The sequence below is a fragment of the Triticum urartu genome, chromosome 7A, assembly GCF_056163025.1.
Source record: "Triticum urartu cultivar PI428250 chromosome 7A, HENAU_Tu73, whole genome shotgun sequence".
Lineage (NCBI taxonomy): Eukaryota > Viridiplantae > Streptophyta > Magnoliopsida > Poales > Poaceae > Triticum > Triticum urartu.
Genome location: NC_141879.1, coordinates 161,557,084 through 161,579,499, shown reverse-complemented (window position 1 = coordinate 161,579,499; position 22,416 = coordinate 161,557,084). Strand labels below are relative to the sequence as shown.

The window sequence follows — 22,416 nt, the reverse complement described above, 5'->3', positions numbered from 1 at the left end:
GACAAAGCTCAATCATATGGATGAAATCAGTGGGCGAGTACCAACCTTTGTTAGGAGGCTTATTGTGTAGAGCATACAGATGAAGCACTTCTCCGGAACCATCTGTTGCTATCTATGGTGGTGGCCATGCTTACTATAAACTCCTCGATTAGTTTAATGTTTCCAACATCTTCTTGTGCAGTTCCACTAAAATATATGGTATCTTCAAAGAAGATCCCTGTTTGCACAAGTAGAGATAATTACATATTACATTAAGAGTGGCATCAAATCAGTGGCAAAACAATTGCTCGTTCCAGCCATAGCAATAAATTAAGATGCAAAACTATATCATTACTTGTGTCATCACAGTTCCAGTGCTTCATTACAGCACCGGGAGTTGATTTTTGTTTTTCTTTCACTTGTTCTCCCCCTTCATCACTTGGTTCAATAACAGACAAGCTTCGCCTTCAATGTGAGATTTGGCATGTCAATTAGGGAGCACAAGTATAGTACTAAACTTAATTTTCTAATGAAAGTGGCAAAATACAGGCCAGCAGTTGTGAAATATCCTTATCTTACCTCAGTGGGATATTATGGTGCACATACAGATTGGAAGTCTTGTCTCCATTTGTGCAGTTCACTAAAATCAAGCAACATTATCGTACAAGTAGCACAACATATGAAAGCACACTGCAGAATCATGTGAAAGAAGGCTAGTACTGACCTCTCATGATGCAGAATTCAAAAAACTCACAAGAAGAAGATCTGAACCAAATTCGCCTTAACGGATAGGAAGTAAGATCTCCTCTTGTGCAGTTCCACTAAGATCAAGCAATCAATCAACGTTGTCGGTGTGACATTTTGGTTGAACTGCACAAAACACTCTTAAAACAAAAGTGTTTTGTGCAGTGCAACAAAATGTCACAATGGCAACGAGGTGAAGTAAATAACCCTGTTTACACAGAGGTGCAAAGGAAACAATTAGTGGTTAATAACGGTGGATGACACAGAAGCCAACAAAAAAGAAGCATCTACCTTATCTAAATGGGAAAGAAAGCAAGATAGTAGCATTTCTCAATGGTGGTATTGATTAATATTAACATAGAGATTATATTAACAATAAAATTCGTTAAACATGTAATTTGCTTTTAACTAGGGCATTGCATCAATTTTCCAGCGGCATTATTAGAGGGTGTTTCTTTACAGGGACATTTTGGTGTAGGGACTAAAAAAAACTACGTGTCAGTCCCATCTAAACCAAACAAGAGGGACTTTTAGGGACTAAAAGTGGGCATTCGGGACTAAAGAAAGAAGACCCAGGGGAGCCTTTTTGGGACTTTTTCCAACAGTTGCCCCTGCCACGCATCGCACCTTGTCTCTATTAGTTCATTACTAGGGGTAACATGGTCTTTTAGCATGTCATTTAATAACCTCTAGTCCATGTTTAGTCCCTGGAACCAAGCAGGTAGGGACTAGGGAGTTTTTAACCAAACAGGGCCTTAGATTAACAACAACTAATGAGTTCCATGGGATAGTGGACGCACCAGCACCATGTGCATCTACCGATGTACTATGGTCATGCACAGTCTGTTGCAAGAAAGAACAAACAACCAAGGAGCATATTTGTGTTGGTCCCAGTTTTGTTATATTTGGACACCTTTCCCTATGTGAGCGCGGCAAATCTAGTCCTCCTCAAACTCTACAGCCTTGTCCCTTCCTTTCCTTTTTCAACTAGTACTTTCGCCCCTTCCTTTCCTCTTTGAACCACGTCCTAGATTTATGCGATACAACTTTCCCCACTACTTTCCCCCATTCCTTTCCTCTTTGAACCACGTCCTAGATTCATGCTATACAACTTTCCCCCTTCATTTCCTCTTTGAACCACGTCCTAGATTCATGCCATATACAACTTTTCCCACTACTTTCCCCCACTCCTTTCCCCTTTGAACCACGTCCTAGATTCATGGTATACATGCAGCTAGAGTAATGCATGTGGAGTAAGTAAATTATACCTTAAGGTTCTTGGGGCGTGGTTCGGTGGGCGACGGGACGGCGGCGAAGAAGAAGGGGTCGGAGGCCCTCCCGCGCCGCCACTGGGTGAAAAGTGAACAGCTGTGGCGGTAGTCCCTCGCCGACAGCGACAGCGTTAAGCCTCCTTCCCTTCCCGGCGGACGGATCTTGCCGGCTCTTTGAGCAGCAGTAAGGGGAGAGAGAGGCCAATGAAGTATTATTTAGATCTGGAGAGGGCGAGAGAGTGTGAAGAGAGCAACTACAAGCGTTGAGGCTCCAGCGGGAGAGGGCGAGAGAGTGTGAAGAGAGCAACTACAAGCGCTGAGGCTCTAGCATGTATATATATACTGGAGAGAGAGTGTGAAGCGTGCAAACCCTAGAAAACATTTTTACCAGTCAAAGAATCCTCCTGGCACAAATTATGCTCAAGTGTAGTTATCGAACCCGAGACCTCAAGTTTGATGAGCGAACAGGCTAACCAGCTACACAACCCTCCCGTTATGTTCAATGAGAGGGAAATAACCTTTTATACATTCCTGCATTCGTGTGACAAGCATGTCGTGTTTTTTTTGTGTGTGTGGGAGTCATTGAGATTTCAATCATAATCGTGTCATGTGGCTTTGGTGGTAAGACTATCAACAGTGGTGCCGAAATAATGCAACCTTAGTCACCTTACCTCTCTCCACGTAGTACGTTGGGTCCCACCAGTCAGAGGGTGAAACAAACAAATTAATAAGAAAAATTAAAAGCGCCAGCGGTGTTTCTTACCTCACACATCTCGCTACTGCTCGGGAACACTGTCCAATTGATCCCTCTGTTCGCTCACGTACTATTTTAAGTGAATCCTTACTATAACACGCACACAAATTTTGGGCACTTGTATTCGACTTAAGTCAGTGTGCCACCGTATCTCGTATACTTACTACTCCCTCCGTCTAGGTGTAATAAGTCACGTTAGAAGGTGCAACGGGACCAAGGTGCGTGCGTGTGTGTGTGTGTGTGTGTGTGTGTGTGTTTAACAGCATGTGTGTGTTAGAGAGAGTGACAGATCGACCTACTCCTACAGAGAGATGTTGTGTAGTGTACGATTTTAGCCACGAGAGTCGGTGCATCCTCTCGTTTCTAGGCGTGTCCGGTAGGGACATGCGGACAGCTGCCACGCCCGCTCCTGACTAGCCTGGCCCACCCAAAGCCCCTCCATCGCCCGCGCGCGCTTCCCGCCCAAAACGGTCAGTGCTGCTCCAAAGAATCGGTGGCGCATTCATGCCCGGGCAGAGCGGACGCGACCTCTCACTGGCGCAAGAGTGATGATTGCTTCGTCCGTCCAACTTACTGCTGGGTCTATATGATTTGACGGCTCATTGGTCTTTATTACTGAGGTGGTAGGACTGCTGGATGTCCCACTCTTTCGGCGAAAGGAGGTACTACTACTAGATTACAATTTCTCTAAATTCTTACAGCGGAGGCATGCAAGAGCAGTGAAAACACGCAGGCCCAGTGATTGCTAGGCCCACCTCACAATATCACCGTCCGACACCTAACTCTTTACATAGTACTCCCTCCGTTCCTAAATATTACTAGATGAGTCCCCGCACGTTGCCGCAGAATAGCGGTATATCTCTCTGCGCAAAATTATCGATTTCATAGAACTAAAAAAACTCTATAACCGCATGACAAATGTGGTAGCCAAACTAAATAAACTCCCATCATCATTTAGATCATCCCACGTAAGGAAAAAAGATCAGCCAACTCCTACTGCATAATGGGATTATATTTTTCTTTTTGACGTGTTAATGGGACTTAAAAGCTCACTTACATGCATGCTACCGGTGCATGCTTGCATGCAGACATGTTGATGTGATTTAAAACCCACTCACATGCCTGTGCCACGGTATTTCTGCATGCTTGCATGTGGCTTAGTGCGGAGCCTCTCAACTCTAGATCAGACGGCTATTATGGACTGATTTATTTCATCTAACGGCTACATCAATTTTGATGATGTGGCTCAAGGAGAGGATAGAGAATTCCTAGTAGTGGGGGCTAGCTATTACTAGTAGATAAGTCTTTCTAGAGATTCCACTACATACGGAACAAAATGAATGAATCTACACTTAAAATGCATCTATATACATCCGCATGTGGTTCATGGTGAAATCTCTACAAAGACTTATATTTAGGAACGGGGGAGGAGGCATACTAAGCAAGCTTCTCCTCGTTCTGCGAGTTGACGGGACACATCAAAAGTACTCCAGTGTATAGAGCCTTGCCTCTAAGGTAGGCCCCACATGGTTTGCCTCTTTTTTTAACATAACACGTCAAGTTGCAATTTGTTTGTTCACCCGTGGTAGACGATCCTCCCTTCACCAAGTGGACAACCAGTACACGTGCCAAATTACCACGTGGGCTGCCTTTTTCGTACAGAAATGAGCTCCACCATGTACCCGCGCGGGTGTGGTTGGGAAAGAGATGGGAGTACGTGCCCGTGCATGCAGCTCTTCTCTTCGTGCATGTCCCCCACCTACGTGGGTGTGTGTGAGAGATACAAGCCGCGTTCATGAGTGTTTTTTTTGTTTTGGGGTGGGGGTGGGGTGGGGGATTGATTTCGTGAATTTTTTGTGGGAATATGTGTCGATGACATCTCAAAAAAAATTTTGCATGCAACGTGTGTGAAATGGAGGCCTATCCATATCATACATAGAGGGTCGGGCAATCGACGAGAAGAGAGGGAGGGGTCATAGCTATCGATAGAGTCGAAGAGAGGATCAAGTGGGTGGGTGCGAGATCGATGAAGAGAGCCATCGAAATTGTGTGTGTGTGTGTGCAAGTCAAAGATATAGGGCGACTGGCCTACCGGAATGTTAGAGGGCACATGTCAAGTTTGTGTGTGGCAGGGAGACATGACTAGAGCGCTCGATGTATCGGTGTGTGTGGGGGGAGGGGGTGGGGGAGGGGTAGGCAGAGGCCTAACTATAGAGGTAGAACGACTCGTATATGTGTTGAGCAGGAGAGATCCAGCTATGTCTTGAGGGAGATCGGTCGACATCCATACATAACTGAAGGATGGGAAATATGATGGCACAGAGAGAGAGAGAGAGAGGAGAGAGGGAGGGAGAGGGAGGGAGAGGGGTAGAGTGTTGGATGTGTCATGGAGTTGCTTCTCGAAGATGGTGGGAGAGGCCTACAAGACAAACTGAGGGTGGAACTGCAATGTTATCAATAAGAGTGGGGATGTGTTTCTGTGTGTGCCAGTGCGTGATAGATCTATCGGGACGCATCCATGGATGATGAAGGGGAACCATGTTTTTGGTAAGCAAACCTAACTAGATCGGTAGATCAATTGTTGTTTGTCGGAGGAAGGCAGAGACACAACTAATGAGGACCTAGCTAGCTATATGTATAGCGAGAGATCGGTCAGTGTACGTCCACTTGTTAGAGGCAAATAACGCCCGGCGAGATGGATAGACAGAGAGAATGGAGCTAGGAGGTGGTGCGAGAGGCGCAACTACTAGCTAGATAGGGGGAGGAGTGTGCGGTTGTGAGATCGATGAAAAGAGGGGAGAGAGTTTACACGTGTGTCTGACCGTATGAGAGACATGAGGCAAGGACACATAAAGGAGGAGATTGATGGTGTGTGTGTGTATGTTGTAGGAAGGCATCGCTGGAGAGGTTTATCGATCGGTGTGTGTCGGAAAGGAGTTGTGGAGACTCTAGGAGAACTACCTAAAGAAAAAAATGAATGTGCCGGTGGATAGAATGCCGAGGGAGGGGGAGGGCGTGTGCATGCACGAGAGAAAGTTAGTGGTAGCTACAAAGGTTAGAGGACTGTGTGGGTGTAAGAGACTAACAAAGATCATAATTTGATATGAAAGCGGATTCATATATTTGAATAGGAGATCATAGTGTTTTAAACATTGCATGCATGAATATAGAGGTGATACACGTGCTGTGCACATGTTATACCATAATGTGATAATGCATGGCATTTGCAACTCACAGCTAAATGCCGAACAATCTAAACCATACTATACATCAAACAATCTCACATTTTATTTGAATTTGTGATAATGTGTGGCATTTGCAGCTTACAACTAAATATCGAACAATCTAAACAATACTATATATCGAACATTCTCACATTTTATTTGAATTTGTGGTAATGTGTGGTGTGTGCAACTCACATCTAACTACTTCTAGGCGTAGGGGGCGGGGCACCATACATAATGTGATAAACACATTATACATATGAGACATGGTTTAGATTATGAAGATCTAGCTAGAGCTAGAAATGTAATGTGATTTGAAATCAAAATAAAGTGGATTCAAAAAATCTAGTTCGATTTCATAAAGTACACATAGTTCATATGTAACTCGAGACTAATCATGTGGTGTGATGTGAAGATAATACACAAATGATGGTTTAACTTGACAATAATGATGATTGTAGATCTTATTAAAACAGAGAAACAAATTCAAATGCTTCAAATTCACGACAATCATTACTGTAGATCTTATTCAAATAGAGAAACGAATTCAAATTTAGTTCATATTGAAGCGGTAGTATATACGTTTGGAATGCACTAAGACGTTCATTTGAGTAGTAGGTTGCATGCATTATACACATAGTGAAATATTTTAATTGAACATAACATGAATTCAAAGTTTTGAATGACATTTGTAGTGCACATTGATTTGGTATAGTACACGTTAGGCTTGTCCGGAAATTTCAACCTGCGCCTTGTTAGCCCGAAATATTAAAGATATATCTTTGTCTCGTTGTGCTCCGACAACTCCCTCCATTTCAACCCGCGCCTTGCTATTCCGAAATTACAACGCGCGCGAAAACTCCCACCTCTTGTGAAATCCTGACACGCGAAATGCCTGTGGTACCCTTGAACCGAAATAACCGCCTCAAATCGGTGGGGGTACTTTCGTAACTTACCCCACATTTCGGACAAGCGCGTCTGTAAGCCATGGTTCCCCACATCCATCCCATCCGCCCACCCATTCGTACACCGAGGCTGCGAAAACCCGCGACGAAACCCAACACCCTGCTCCGTCCGCCACCCAGACGGAGCCTCTTCCCCGATGACGTCGTCCACGGCAACACCTGGACGTCCCTCATCCACCGTACCGGATGAGGATCTGTCGTCGATCTCATCATCCCGCAGGTTCATCCACCCCGTCCTCCACCTCCAAGGAGCTGCCCCGACGTTCCCCTCGTCTTTCGTGCCACCTCCATTCCCACACCGCCGTCTTCACCTGCAGCACCAGAAGAGCATCATCATCACCGTTTCCTCGGATGAAGATTCGGCCTAATCGGCGCCACCAAAGAGGTTGTACACTAATCGCCGCATTTTCTTCTTGATTCGATCTCACGGTGCTGCCGGCGCTCGGTCCCGAGCCGACACGGCGCGGCTCTATCCACGGCGGCGTCGCCGGCCACTTCCTCCACGGTGTCGCTCCCTCGGCGGCGACATCCACATCAGTAGGAGCTGCTGCTGCTTTTTCTCTCGCTCGTGTTGCTGCTCTGCTCTTGCTCTCGGTCCCCTGCCTGGTCTGCTCTTGCTCTTGCTCTTGCTCGTGCTGCTGGTCTCGCTCTTACTCTTGCTTGCGATGCTGCTCTGATTTAGCTACACTTCAGTCAACTCAATCGACTTTTGGGTCAGTCGATATTCATGGGGCGGGGGGGGGGGGGGGGGGGGGCTCACCGGGGTGAAGGAAGAACCAGCCGTAGCGGGGAGGGGGGCTCGCCGGAGAGGTACCCCACTATCTATCTTAGGGTTCAGGATGGGGGCAGTGGTCACCGGCGTTGGCGGGGCGGTGGCGTGGGGATCGCCGGAGAAAAAGCTCGGCACGGGGGGCCTAGAGGGATGGCCGGGGCGGCGGCGGGGAGTGTTTTCGGGGCGGGCGGGGCGGCGCACCGCCGGCCGCAGTCGACGGGGGGCTGCTGTTTGGCCGGTGGTGGCTGGCGGCTCAGGGGGTGGAGGTTGAAGATGAACCGCAGGCCCTTGATTTCGTATCCAACGGCTGCAAAATCGATTGGCCGGAGATGAAAAAGTCAGTCGACCGACGTGTATCCTCACCTTCCTAGTGCGTTCAGTTTTGACAGCAAAATTCATTTTCGACAACAAAATTCAGTTTCGACAGTTAAGTTCAGAGATGAGCGACTGATGTATTTTACATCTAGCACTTTGTGGTTATGTATTTTACGTCATGTATTGGAGATGCTATTAGAATTCCACTCAGGTTAACGTTGTTCGTTGTCTCTCTTGTCCTGCTTCAGCCTCGGCGTCGTACAACTCACCGGAGATGCTCCAACGACGAAACCCTCCATCACAGCGGAACAGTACCTCGGGCTCCATCTCCAGAAGCCTAAGATCTTCTTCCCCTCCTCTGACAGCAGAGTCAGCCGGAGCATCCTCACCGGCCAACCCAATGACACTGAGATCAACATGGCTTCGCCAAAGAGGTTGTACACTGTTGGAAATATGCCCTGGAGGCAATAATAAAATGAATATTATATTTCCTTGTTCATGATAATTGTCTATTATTCATGCTATAATTGTATTATCCGGAAATCGTAATACATTTGTGAATACATAGACCACAATGTGTCCCTAGTGAGCCTCTAGTTGACTAGCTCGTTGATCAACAGATAGTCATGGTTTCCTGGCTATGGACATGGGGATGTCATTGATAACGGGATCACATCATTAGGAGAATGATGTGATGGACAAGACCCAAACCTAAGCATAACACAAAGATCGTGTAGTTCGTTTGCTGTAGCTTTTCTGGATGTCAAGTATCATTTCCTTAGACCATGAGATTGTGCAACTCCCGGATACCGTAGGAGTGCCTTGGGTGTGCCAAATGTCACACCGTAACTGGGTGACTATAAAGGTACATTACAGGTATCTCCGAAAGTGTCTATTGGGTTGGCATGAATCGAGACTGGGATTTGTCACTCCGTATGACGGAGAGGTATCTCTGGGCCCACTCGGTAATGCATCATCATAATGAGCTCAATGTGATGAAGTGGTTGATCACTTGATCATGCATTACAGTACGAGTAAAGTGACTTGCCAGTAACAAGACTGAACAAGGTACTGGGATACCGACGATCGAGTCTCGGGCAAGTAACATACCGATTGACAAATGGAATTGAGTACGGGATTGATTAGGTCCTCGACATCGTGGTTCATCCGATGAGATCAACGAGGAGCATGTGGGAGCCAACATGGGTATCCAGATCCCGTTGTTGGTTATTGACCAGAGAGTCGTCTCGGTCATGTCTACTTGTGTCCCGAACCCATAGGGTCTACACACTTAAGGTTCGGTGATGCTAGGGTTGTATAGATATGAGTATGCAGTAATCCGAAAGTTGTTCGGAGTCCCGGATGAGATCCTGGACGTCACGAGGAGTTCCGGAATGGTCCGAAGGTGAAGAATTATATATAGGAAGTGTTGTTTCGGCCATCGGGAAAGTATCGGGGTCAACGGTATTGTACCGGGACCACCGGATGAGTCCCGGGGGTCCACCGGGTGGGGCCACCCATCCCGGAGGGCCCCATGGGCTGAAGTGGGGAGGGGAACCAGCCCATAGTGGGCTGCCCCCCCCCCTTGGGCCCCCATGCGCCTAGGGTTGGGAACCCTAGGGGAGGGGGCGCCTCCACTTGCCTTGGGGGGTACTCCACCCCTTGGCCACGCCCCCCCCTAGGAGATCCCATCTCCTAGGGCCGGCGCACCCCCCTAGGGGGCCTATATAAAGGGGGGGAGGGAGTGCAGCCGAACCTCAAGCCTTGGAGCCTCCCTCTCCCCTGCTACACCTCTCCCTCTCGCAGAAGCTCCGCGAAGCCCTGCTGCGATCACTACTGCATCCACCACCACGCCGTCGTGCTGCTGGATCTTCATCAACCTCTCCTTCCCCCTTGCTGGATCAAGAAGGAGGAGACGTCATCTGCTCCGTACGTATGATGAACGCGGAGGTCCCGTCCGTTCGGCACTTGCATCCCCGTTCTCTTGAACGCTTCCGCTCGCGATCTACAAGGGTATGTAGATGCACTCTCCTCTCGTTGCTAGTTGACTCCATAGATTGATCTTGGTGAAACGTAGGAATTTTTTTTATTTTCTGCTATGATCCCCAACAGTGGCATCATGAGCTAGGTCTATGCGTAGTTACTATGCACGAGTAGAACACATAGTAGTTGTGGGCGTCGATATTGTCAATTTGCTTGCCGTTACTAGTCTAATCTTGATTCGGCGGCATCGTGGGATGAAGCGGCCCGGACCAACCTTACACGTACGCTTACGTGAGACCGGTTCCACCGATTGACATGCACTAGTTGCATAAGGTGGCTGGCGGGTGTCTGTCTCTCCCACTTTAGTCGGATCGGATTCGATTAACAGGGTCCTTATGAAGGGTAAATAGAAATTGGCAATTCACGTTGTGGTTTTGGCGTAGGTAAGAAACATTCGTGCTAGAAACCTATAGCAGCCACGTAAAAACTTGCAACAACAATTAGAGGACGTCTAACTTGTTTTTGCAGCAAGTGTTTCGTGATGTGATATGGCCAAAGGTTGTGATGAATGATGAGTGATATATGTGATGTATGAGATTGAACATGTTCTTGTAATAGGGATCACGACTTGCATGTCGATGAGTATGACAACCGGCAGGAGCCATAGCAGTTGTCTTTATTTATTTATGACCTGCGTGTCAACATAAATGTCATGTAATTACTTTACTTTATTGCTAAAGCGTTAGCCATAGTAGTAGAAGTAATAGTTGGCGAGTAACTTCATGCAGACACGATGATGGAGATCACGATGATGGAGATCATGGTGTCATGCCGGTGACAAGATGATCATGGAGCCCCAAGATGGAGATCAAAGGAGCTATATGATATTGGCCATATCATGTCACTATTATTTGATTGCATGTGATATTTATCATGTTTTTGCATCTTGTTTACTTAGAACGACGGTAGTAAATAAGATGATCCCTCATAATAATTTCAAGAAAGTGTTCCCCCTAACTGTGCGACGTTGCGATAGTTCGTTGTTTCGAAGCACCACGTGATGATCGGGTGTGATAGATTCCAACGTTCACATACAACGGGTGTAAGACAGATTTACACACGCAATACACTTAGGTTGACTTGACGAGCCTAGCATGTACAGACATGGCCTTGGAACACAGAAGACCGAAAGGTCGAGAATGAGTCGTATAGAAGATACGATCAACATGAAGATGTTCACCGATGTTGACTAGTCCGTCTCACGTGATGATCGGACACGGCCTAGTCAACTCAGATCATGTTATACTTAGATGACTAGAGGGATGTCTATCTAAGTGGGAGTTCATTGAATAATTTGATTAGATGAACTTAATTATCATGAACTTAGTCTAAAATCTTTACAATATGTCTTGTAGATCAAATGGCCAATGTTGTCCTCAACTTCAACGCGTTCCTAGAGAAAACCAAGCTGAAAGACGATGGCAGCAACTATACGGACTGGGTCCGGAACCTGAGGATCAACCTCATAGCTGCCAAGAAAGATTATGTCCTACAAGCACCGCTAGGTGATGCACCCGTCCCACAGAACCAAGACATTATGAATGCTTGGCAGACACGTGCTGATGATTACTCCCTCGTTCAGTGCGGCATACTTTACAGCTTAGAACCAGGGCACCAAAAGCGTTTTGAGCGACACGGAGCATATGAGATGTTCGAAGAGCTGAAAATGGTTTTCCAAGCTCATGCCCGGGTCGAGAGATATGAAGTCTCCGACAAGTTCTTCAGCTGTAAGATGGAGGAAAATAGTTTTGTCAGTGAGCACATACTCACAATGTCTGGGTTGCATAACTGCTTGACTCAGCTGGGAGTTAATCTCCCGGATGACGCAGTCATTGACAGAATCCTTCAGTCGCTTCCACCAAGCTACAAGAGCTTTGTGATGAACTTCAATATGCAGGGGATGGAAAAGACCATTCCTGAAGTATTTGCAATGCTGAAATCAGCAGAGGTAGAAGTCAAAAAGGAACATCAAGTGTTGATGGTGAATAAAACGACTAAGTTCAAGAAAGGCAAGGGTAAGAAGAACTTCAAGAAGGACGGCAAGGGAGTTGCCGCGCCCGGTAAGCAAGCTGCCGGGAAGAAGCCAAAGAATGGACCCAAGCCCGAGATTGAGTGTTTTTATTGCAAGGGAAGTGGTCACTGGAAGCGGAACTGCCCCAAATACTTAGCGGACAAGAAGGCCGGCATCACGAAAGGTATATGTGATATACATGTAATTGATGTGTACCTTACCAGTACTCGTAGTAGCTCCTGGGTATTTGATACCGATGTGGTTGCTCACATTTGTAACTCAAAGCAGGAGCTGCGGAATAAGCGGAGACTGGCGAAGGCTGAGGTGACGATGCGCGTCGGGAATGGTTCCAAGGTTGATGTGATCGCCATCAGCACGCTACCTCTACATTTACCTACGGGATTAGTTTTAAACCTCAATAATTGTTATTTAGTGCCAGCTTTGAGCATGAGCATTGTATCAGGATCTCGTTTAATACGAGATGGCTAATCATTTAAATCCGAGAATAATGGTTATTCTATTTATATGAGAGATATGTTTTATGGTCATGCTCTGATGGTGAATGGTTTATTCTTAATGAATCTTGAGCGTAATGCTACACATGTTCATAGTGTGAATACCAAAAGATGTAACGTTGATAATGATAGTCCCACATACTTGTGGCACTGCCGCCTTGGTCACATAGGTGTCAAACGCATGAAGAAGCTCCATGCAGATGGACTTTTAGAGTCTCTTGATTATTAATCATTTGACACGTGCGAACCATGCCTCATGGGTAAAATGACCAAGACTCCGTTCTCAGGAACAATGGAGCGAGCAACCAACTTATTGGAAATCATACATACTGATGTGTGCGGTGCAATGAGCGTTGAGGCTCGCAGTGGCTATCGTTATGTTCGCACCCTCACTGATGACTTGAGTAGATATGGGTGTGTGTACTTAATGAAACACAAGTCTGAGACCTTTGAAAAGTTCAAGGAATTTCAGAGTGAGGTTGAGAATCAACGTGACAGGAAAATCAAGTTCTTGCGATCAGATCGTGGGGGAGAATACTTGAGTCACGAATTTGGCACACACTTAAGAAAATGTGGAATAGTTTCACAACTCACGCCGCCCGGAACACCTCAGCGTAATGGTGTGTCCGAATGTCGTAATCGCACTCTATTAGATATGGTGCGATCTATGATGTCTCTTACCGATTTACCGCTGTCATTTTGGGGCTATGCTTTAGAGACTGCCGCATTCACTTGAAATAGGGCTCCGTCGAAATCTGTTGAGACGACACAGTATGAATTATGGTTTGGGAAGAAACCTAAGCTGTCGTTTCTAAAAGTTTGGGGATGCGATGCTTATGTCAAGAAACTTCAACCTGAAAAGCTCGAACCCAAGTCGGAAAAATGCGCCTTCATAGGATATCCTAAGGAAACCATTGGGTATACCTTCTACCTCAGATCCGAAGGCAAGATCTTCGTTGCCAAGAATGGATCCTTTCTAGAGAAGGAGTTTCTCTCGAAAGAAGTAAGTGGGAGGAAAGTAGAGCTTGATGAAGTACTGCCTCTTGAAGCAGAGAATAGCGCAGCTCAGGAAAATGTTCCTGTGGTGCCTGCACCAATTAGAGAGGAAGTTAATGATGATGATCAAGATACTTCGGATCAAGCTCCTACTAAACTTCGTAGGTCCACAAGGACACGTTCCGCACCAGAGGGGTACGGCAACCCTGTCTTGGAAATCATGTTGTTAGACAACGGTGAACCTTCAAACCATGAAGAAGCGATGGCGGGCCCAGATTCCGACAAATGGCTGGAAGCCATGAAATCCGAGATAGGATCCATGTATGAAAACGAAGTATGGACTTTGACTGACTTGCCCATTGATCGGCGAGCCATAGAAAATAAATGGATCTTTAAGAAGACAGACGCGGATGATAATGTGACCATCTATAAAGCTCGGCTTGTCGCTAAGGGTTATCAACAAGTTCAAGGGGTTGACTACGATGAGACTTTCTCACCCGTAGCAAAGCTGAAGTCCGTCCGAATCATGTTAGCAATTGTCGCATTCTATGATCTTGAAATATGGCAAATGGACGTCAAAACGGCATTCCTTAATGGTTTCCTTAAGGAAGAATTGTATATGATGCAGCCGGAAGGTTTTGTCGATCCTAAGAATGCTGACAAGGTGTGCAAGCTCCAACGCTCGATTTATGGGCTGGTGCAAGCATCTCGGAGTTGGAACATTCGCTTTGATGAGATTATCAAAGCGTTTGGGTTTATGCAGACTTATGGAGAAGCCTGCGTTTACAAGAAAGTGAGTGGGAGCTCTGTAGCATTTCTCATATTATATGTAGATGACATACTTTTGATGGGAAATGATATAGAACTTTTGGATAGCATTAAGGCCTACTTGAATAAGAGTTTTTCAATGAAGGACCTTGGAGAAGCTGCTTATATATTAGGCATCAAGATCTATAGAGATAGATCAAGACGCCTCATAAGTCTTTCACAAAGCACATACCTTGATAAGATATAGAAGAAGTTCAATATGGATCAGTCTAAGAAGGGGTTCTTGCCTGTGTTGCAAGGTGTGAAATTGAGCTCAGCTCAATGTCCGACCACGGCAGAAGATATAGAAGAGATGAGTGTCATCCCCTATGCATCAGCCATAGGGTCTATTATGTATGCCATGCTGTGTACCAGACCTGATGTAAGCCTTGCCGTAAGTTTGGTAGGAAGGTACCAAAGCAATCCTGGCAAGGAACACTGGACAGCGGTCAAGAATATCCTGAAGTACCTGAAAAGGACTAAGGAAATGTTTCGCGTTTATGGAGGTGACGAAGAGCTCGTCATAAAGGGTTATGTCGATGCTAGCTTCGACACAGATCTGGATGACTCTAAGTCACAAAAAGGATATGTGTATATTTTGAATGGTGGGCAGTAAGCTGGTGCAGTTGCAAGCAAAGCGTTGTGGCGGGATCTACATGTGAAGCGGAGTACATTGCAGCCTCGGAGGCAGCACACGAAGCAGTCTGGGTGAAGGAGTTCGTTACCGACCTAGGAGTCATACCCAATGCGTCAAGCCCGATGAATCTCTTCTGTGACAACACTGGAGCTATTGCCCTTGCCAAGGAGCCCAGGTTTCACAGGAAGACCGGGCATATCAAGCGTCACTTCAACTCCATTCATGAAAGTGTTCAAAATGGAGACATAGAGATTTGTAAAGTACATACGGACCTGAATGTAGCAGATCCGTTGACTAAACCTCTCCCTGGAGCAAAACATGATCAACACCAGAATTCCATGGGTGTTCGATTCATCACAATGTAACTAGATGATTGACTCTAGTGCAAGTGGGAGATTGTTGGAAATATGCCCTAGAGGACATAATAAAATGATTATTATATTTCCTTGTTCATGATAATTGTCTATTATTCATGCTATAATTGTATTATCCGGAAATCGTAATACATGTGTGAATACATAGACCACAATGTGTCCCTAGTGAGCCTCTAGTTGACTAGCTCGTTGATCAACAGATAGTCATGGTTTCCTGGCTATGGACATGGGGATGTCATTGATAACGGGATCACATCATTAGGAGAATGATGTGATGGACAAGACCCAAACCTAAGCATAGCACAAAGATCGTGTAGTTCGTTCGCTGTAGCTTTTCTGGATGTCAAGTATCATTTCCTTAGACCATGAGATTGTGCAACTCCCGGATACCGTAGGAGTGCCTTGGGTGTGCCAAACATCACAACGTAACTGGGTGACTATAAAGGTACATTACAGGTATCTTCGAAAGTGTCTGTTGGGTTGGCACGAATCGAGACTGGGATTTGTCACTCCGTATGACGGAGAGGTATCTCTGGGCCCACTCGGTAATGCATCATCATAATGAGCTCAATGTGATCAAGTGGTTGATCACGGGATCATGCATTACGGTACGAGTAAAGTGACTTGTCGGTAACGAGACTGAACAAGGTATTGGGATACCGACGATCGAGTCTCGGGAAAGTAACGTACCGATTGACAAAGGGAATTGAGTACGAGATTGATTAGGTCCTCGACATCATGGTTCATCCAATGAGATAATTGAGGAGCATGTTGGAGCCAACATGGGTATCCAGATCCCTCTGTTGGTTATTGACCAGAGAGTCGTCTCGGTCATGTCTGCTTGTCTCCCGAACCCGTAGGGTCTACACACTTAAGGTTCGGTGATGCTAGGGTTGTATAAATATGAGTATGCAGTAGTCTGAAAGTTGTTCGGAGTCTCGGATGAGATCCTGGACGTCACGAGGAGTTCCGGAATGGTCCGGAAGTGAAGAATTATATATAGGAAGTGTTGTTGCGGCCATCGGGAAAGTTTCGGGGTCACCGGTATTGTACCGGGACCACTGGATGAGTCCCGGGGGTCCATAGGGTGGGGCCACCCATCCCGGAGGGCCCCATGGGCTGAAGTGGGGAGGGGAACCAGCCCATAGTGGGCTGGCGCCCCCCCCTTGGGCCCCCCATGCGCCTAGGGTTGGGAACCCTAGGGGAGGGGGCGCCTCCACTTGCCTTGGGGGGTACTCCACCCCTTGGCCGCCGCCCCCTAGGAGATCCCATCTCCTAGGGCCGGTGCACCCCCCTAGGGGGCCTATATAAAGGGGGGAGGGAGGACAGCCGAACCTCAAGCCTTGGCGCCTCCCTCTCCCCTGCTACACCTCTCCCTCTCGCAGAAGCTCGGTGAAGCCCTGCTGCGATCACTGCTGCATCCACCACCACGCCGTCGTGCTGCTGGATCTTCATCAACCTCTCCTTCCCCCTTGCTGGATCAAGAAGGAGGAGACGTCATCCGCTCCGTACGGGTGTTGAACGTGGTGGTGCCGTCCGTTCGGCACTTGGTCATCGGTGATTTGAATCACGGCGAGTACGACTCCATCATCCCCGTTCTCTTGAACGCTTCCGCTCGCGATCTACAAGGGTATGTAGATGCACTCTCCTCTCGTTGCTAGTTGACTCCATAGATTGATCTTGGTGAAACGTAGGAATTTTTTTTGTTTTCTGCTATGATCCCCAACAGTGGCATCATGAGCTAGGTCTATGCGTAGTTACTATGCACGAGTAGAACACAAAGTAGTTGTGGGCGTCGATATTGTCAATTTGCTTGCCGTTACTAGTCTTATCTTGATTCGGTGGCATCGTGGGATGAAGCGGCCCGGACCAACCTTACACGTACGCTTACGTGAGACCGGTTCCACCGATTGACATGCACTAGTTGCATAAGGTGGCTGGCGGGTGTCTGTCTCTCCCACTTTAGTCAGATCGGATTCGATGAACAGGGTCCTTATGAAGGGTAAATAGAAAATGGAAATTCACGTTGTGGTTTTGGCGTAGGTAAGAAACGTTCTTGGTAGAAACCTATAGCAGCCACGTAAAAACTTGCAACAACAATTAGAGGACGTCTAACTTGTTTTTGCAGCAAGTGTTTCGTGATGTGATATGGCCAAAGGTTGTGATGAATGATGAATGATATATGTGTTGTATGAGATTGAACATGTTCTTGTAATAGGGATCACGACTTGCATGTCGATGAGTATGACAACCGGCAGGAGCCATAGGAGTTGTCTTTATTTATTTATGACCTGCGTGTCAACATAAACGTCATGTAATTACTTTACTTTATTGCTAAAGCGTTAGCCATAGTAGTAGAAGTAATAGTTGGCGAGAAACTTCATGGAGACACGATGATGGAGATCATGATGATGGAGATCATGGTGTCATGCCGGTGACAAGATGATCATGGAGCCCCTAGATGGAGATCAAAGGAGCTATATGATATTGGCCATATCATGTCACTATTATTTGATTGCATGTGATATTTATCATGTTTTTGCATCTTGTTTACTTAGAACGACGGTAGTAAATAAGATGATCTCTCATAATAATTTCAAGAAAGTGTTCCCCCTAACTATGCGCCGTTGCGATAGTTCGTTCTTTTGAAGCACCACGTGATGATCGGGTGTGATAGATTCCAACGTTCACATACAACGGGTGTAAGACAGATTTACACACGCAATACACTTAGGTTGACTTGACGAGCCTAGCATGTACAGACATGGCCTCGCAACACAGAAGACCAAAAGGTCGAGAATGAGTCGTAAAGAAGATACGATCAACATGAAGATGTTCACCGATGTTGACTAGTCCGTCTCACGTGATGATAGGACACGGCCTAGTCAACTCGGATCATGTTATACTTAGATGACTGGAGGGATGTCTATCTAAGTGGGAGTTCATTGAATAATTTGATTAGATGAACTTAATTATCATGAACTTAGTCTAAAAACTTTACAATATGTCTTGTAGATCAAATGGCCAACGTTGTCCTCAACTTCAACGCGTTCCTAGAGAAAACCAAGCTGAAAGACGATGGCAGCAACTATACGGACTGGGTCCGGAACCTGAGGATCATCCTCATAGCTGCCAAGAAATATTATGTCCTACAAGCGCCGCTAGGTGACGCACCGGTCCTACAGAACCAAGATGTTATGAACGCTTGGCAAACACGTGCTGATGATTACTCCCTCGTTCAGTGCGGCATGCTTTACAGCTTAGAACCGGGGCTCCAAAAGCGTTTTGAGCGACACGGAGCATATGAGATGTTCGAAGAGCTGAAAATGGTTTTCCAAGCTCATGCCCGGGTCGAGAGATATGAAGTCTTCGACAAGTTCTTCAGCTGTAAGATGGAGGAAAATAGTTCTGTCAGTGAGCACATACTCACAATGTCTGGGTTGCATAACCGCTTGACTCAGCTGGGAGTTAATCTCCCGGATGATGCAGTCATTGACAGAATCCTTCAGTCGCTTCCACCAAGCTACAAGAGCTCTGTGATAAACTTCAATATGTAGGGGATGGAAAAGACCATTCCTGAAGTATTTGCAATGCTGAAATCAGCAGAGGTAGAAGTCAAAAAGGAACATCAAGTGTTGATGGTGAATAAAACCACTAAGTTCAAGAAAGGCAAGGGTAAGAAGAACTTCAAGAAGGACGGCAAGGGAGTTGCCGCGCCCGGTAAGCAAGCTGCTGGGAAGAAGCCAAAGAATGGACCCAAGACCGAGACTGGGTGTTTTTATTCCAAGGGAAGTGGTCACTGGAAGCGGAACTGCCCCAAATACTTAGCGGACAAGAAGGCCGGCATCACGAAAGGTATATGTGATATACATGTAATTGATGTGTACCATACCAGTACTCGTAGTAGCTCCTGGGTATTTGATACCGGTGCGGTTGCTCACATTTGTAACTCAAAGCAGGAGCTGCGGAATAAGCGGAGACTGGCGAAGGACGAGGTGACAATGCGCGTCAGGAATGGTTCCAAGGTTGATGTGATCACCGTCGGCAAGCTACCTCTACATTTACCTACGGGATTAGTTTTAAACCTCAATAATTGTTATTTAGTGCCAGTTTTGAGCATGAACATTGTATCAGGATCTCGTTTAATAGGAGATGGCTACTCATTTAAATCCGAGAATAATGGTTGTTCTATTTATATGAGAGATATGTTTTATTGTCATGCTCCGATGGTGGATGGTTTATTCTTAATGAATCTCGAGCATAATGCTACACTTGTTCATAGTGTGAATACCAAAAGATGTAAGGTTGATAATGATAGTCCCACATACTTGTGGCACTGCCACCTTGGTCACATAGGTGTCAAACGCATGAAGAAGCTCCATGCAGATGGACTTTTAGAGTCTCTTGATTATGAATCATTTGACACGTGCAAACCATGCCTCATGGGTAAAATGACCAAGACTCCGTTCTCAGGAACAATGGAGTGAGCAACCAACTTATTGGAAATCATACATACTGATGTGTGCGGTCCAATGAGCGTTGAAGCTCGTGGTGGCTATCATTATGTTCTCACCCTCACTGATGACTTGAGTAGATATGGGTATGTGTACTTAATGAAACACAAGTCTGAGACCTTTGAAAAGTTCAAGGAATTTCAAAGTGAGGTTGAGAATCAACGTGACAGGAAAATCAAGTTCTTGTGATCAGATCGTGGGGGAGAATACTTGAGTCACGAATTTGGCACACACTTAAGAAAATGTGGAATAGTTTCACAACTCACGCCGCCTGGAACACCTCAGTGTAATGTTGTGTCCAAACGTCGTAATCGCACTCTATTAGATATGGTGCGATTCTATGATGTCTTTTACCGATTTACCACTGTCATTTTGGGGCTATGCTTGAGAGACTGCCGCATTCACTTTAAATAGGGCTCTGTCGAAATCCGTTGAGACGACACCGTATGAATTATGGTTTGGGAAGAAACCTAAGCTGTCGTTTCTAAAAGTTTGGGGACGCGATGCTTATGTCAAGAAACTTCAACCTGAAAAGCTCGAACCCAAGTCGGAAAAATGCGTCTTCATAGGATACCCTAAGGAAACCATTGGGTATACCTTCTACCTTAGATCCGAAGGCAAGATCTTCATTGCCAAGAATGGATCCTTTCTAGAGAAGGAGTTTCTCTCGAAAGAAGTAAGTGGGAGGAAAGTAGAGCTTGATGAAGTACTGCCTCTAGAAGCAAAGAGTAGCGTAGCTCAGGAAAATGTTCCTGTGGTGCCTGCACCAATTAGAGAGGAAGTTAATGATGATGATCAAGATACTTCGGATCAAGCTCCTACTGAACTTCGTAGGTCCACAAGGACACGTTCCGCACCAGAGTGGTACGGCAACCCTGTCTTCTAAATCATGTTGTTAGACAACGATGAACCTTCGAACTATGAAGAAGCGATGGCAGGCTCAGATTCTGACAAATGGCTGGAAGCCATGAAATCCGAGATAGGATCCATGTATGAAAATGAAGTATGTACTTAGACTGACATGCCCGTTGATCGGCGAGCCATGGAAAATAAATGGATCTTTAAGAAGAAGACAGACGCGGATGGTAATGTGACCATCTATAAAGCTCGGTGTAGGATCTAAAGTATGTCTAGAGGGGGCGTGATTAGACTACTTGACCAAATAAAAACTGAACCTTTTCCCAATTTTAGTTCTTGGCAGATTTTAGCTATTTTGGGACAAGTCAAGCAATCATCACACAATTCAAGCAAGCATGCAAAGAGTATATTGGCAGCGGAAAGTAAAGCATGCAACTTGCAAGAATGTAAAGGGAAGGGTTTGGAGAATTCAAACGCTATTGGAGACACGGATGTTTTTCCCGTGGTTCGGATAGGTGGTGCTATCCTACATCCACGTTGATGGAGACTTCAACCCACGAAGGGTAACGGTTGCGCGAGTCCACACAGGGCTCCACCCAAGGGTAACGGTTGCGCGAGTCCACACAGGGCTCCACCCATGAAGGGTCCACGAAGAAGCAACCACCCACAAAGGGTCCATGAAGAAGCAACCTTGTCTATCCCACCATGGCCATCGCCCACACAGGACTTGCCTCATTAGCGGTAGATCTTCACGAAGTAGGCGATCTCCTTGCCCTTACAAACTCCTTGGTTCAACTCCACAATCTTGTCGGAGGCTCCCAAGTGACACCTAGCCAATCTAGGAGACACCACTCTCCAAGAAGTAACAAATGGTTTGTAGGTAATGAACTCCTTGCTCTTGTGCTTCAAATGATAGTCTCCCCAACACTCAACTCTCTCTCATAGGATTTGGATTTGGTGGAAAGAAGGTTTGAGTGGAAAGCAACTTGGGAAGGCTAGAGATCAAGATTCATATGGTAGGAATGGAATATCTTGGTCTCAACACATGAGTAGGTGGTTCTCTCTCAGAACATATGAGTTGGAATGGTGTGTGTGTTCTGATGGCTCTCTCATCGAATGAGGAGGAGGTGGAGGGGTATATATAGCCTCCACACAAAATCCAACCGTTACACAGTTTTCCAATCTTGGTGGGACCGAATCAATAAACTCGGTCAGACCGAAAAAGTAAACCTAGTGACCGTTAGTGATTTTCGGTGGCACTGACATGTAACTCGGTAGGACCGATATGGTTAGGGTTTGGGCATAACGTAATCTCGATGAGACCGATTACACAAACTCGGTGAGACCGAATTTGGTAATTAGCTAACCAGAGAGTTGGTCAGGCAAACTCGGTGGGACCGATTTGCTCTTTCGATGGGACCGAGTGGAACTCGGTGAGACCGAAAAGTTACAAAGGGAAACACTGAGTTTACATTGCAATCTCGGTGGGACCGATTCGCTCTTTCGGTGAGACCGAAAAGTTACGAAAGGGAAACAGAGAGTTTGCAACCCCATCTCGGTGAGACCGAGATCCTTACCGGTAGAACCGAATTGCTAGGGTTTGGCAGTGGCTAATGACAAGTGAAACTCGGTGGCGC

General features: G+C 46.2%; 1 protein-coding gene across 1 annotated transcript in view; it reads left to right on the top strand.

The window, feature by feature from the left end:
• The first annotated feature begins 11,427 nt into the window (after positions 1–11,427).
• The window catches only part of LOC147958765 (uncharacterized), a 30,900-nt gene continuing 19,911 nt past the window's right edge, over positions 11,428–22,416 (top strand). The window contains exon 1 of the mRNA XM_087532294.1: positions 11,428–12,279. Within this exon, the coding sequence (XP_087388420.1) occupies positions 11,428–12,279 (852 nt within the window). The remainder of the gene's footprint in view (positions 12,280–22,416) is intronic.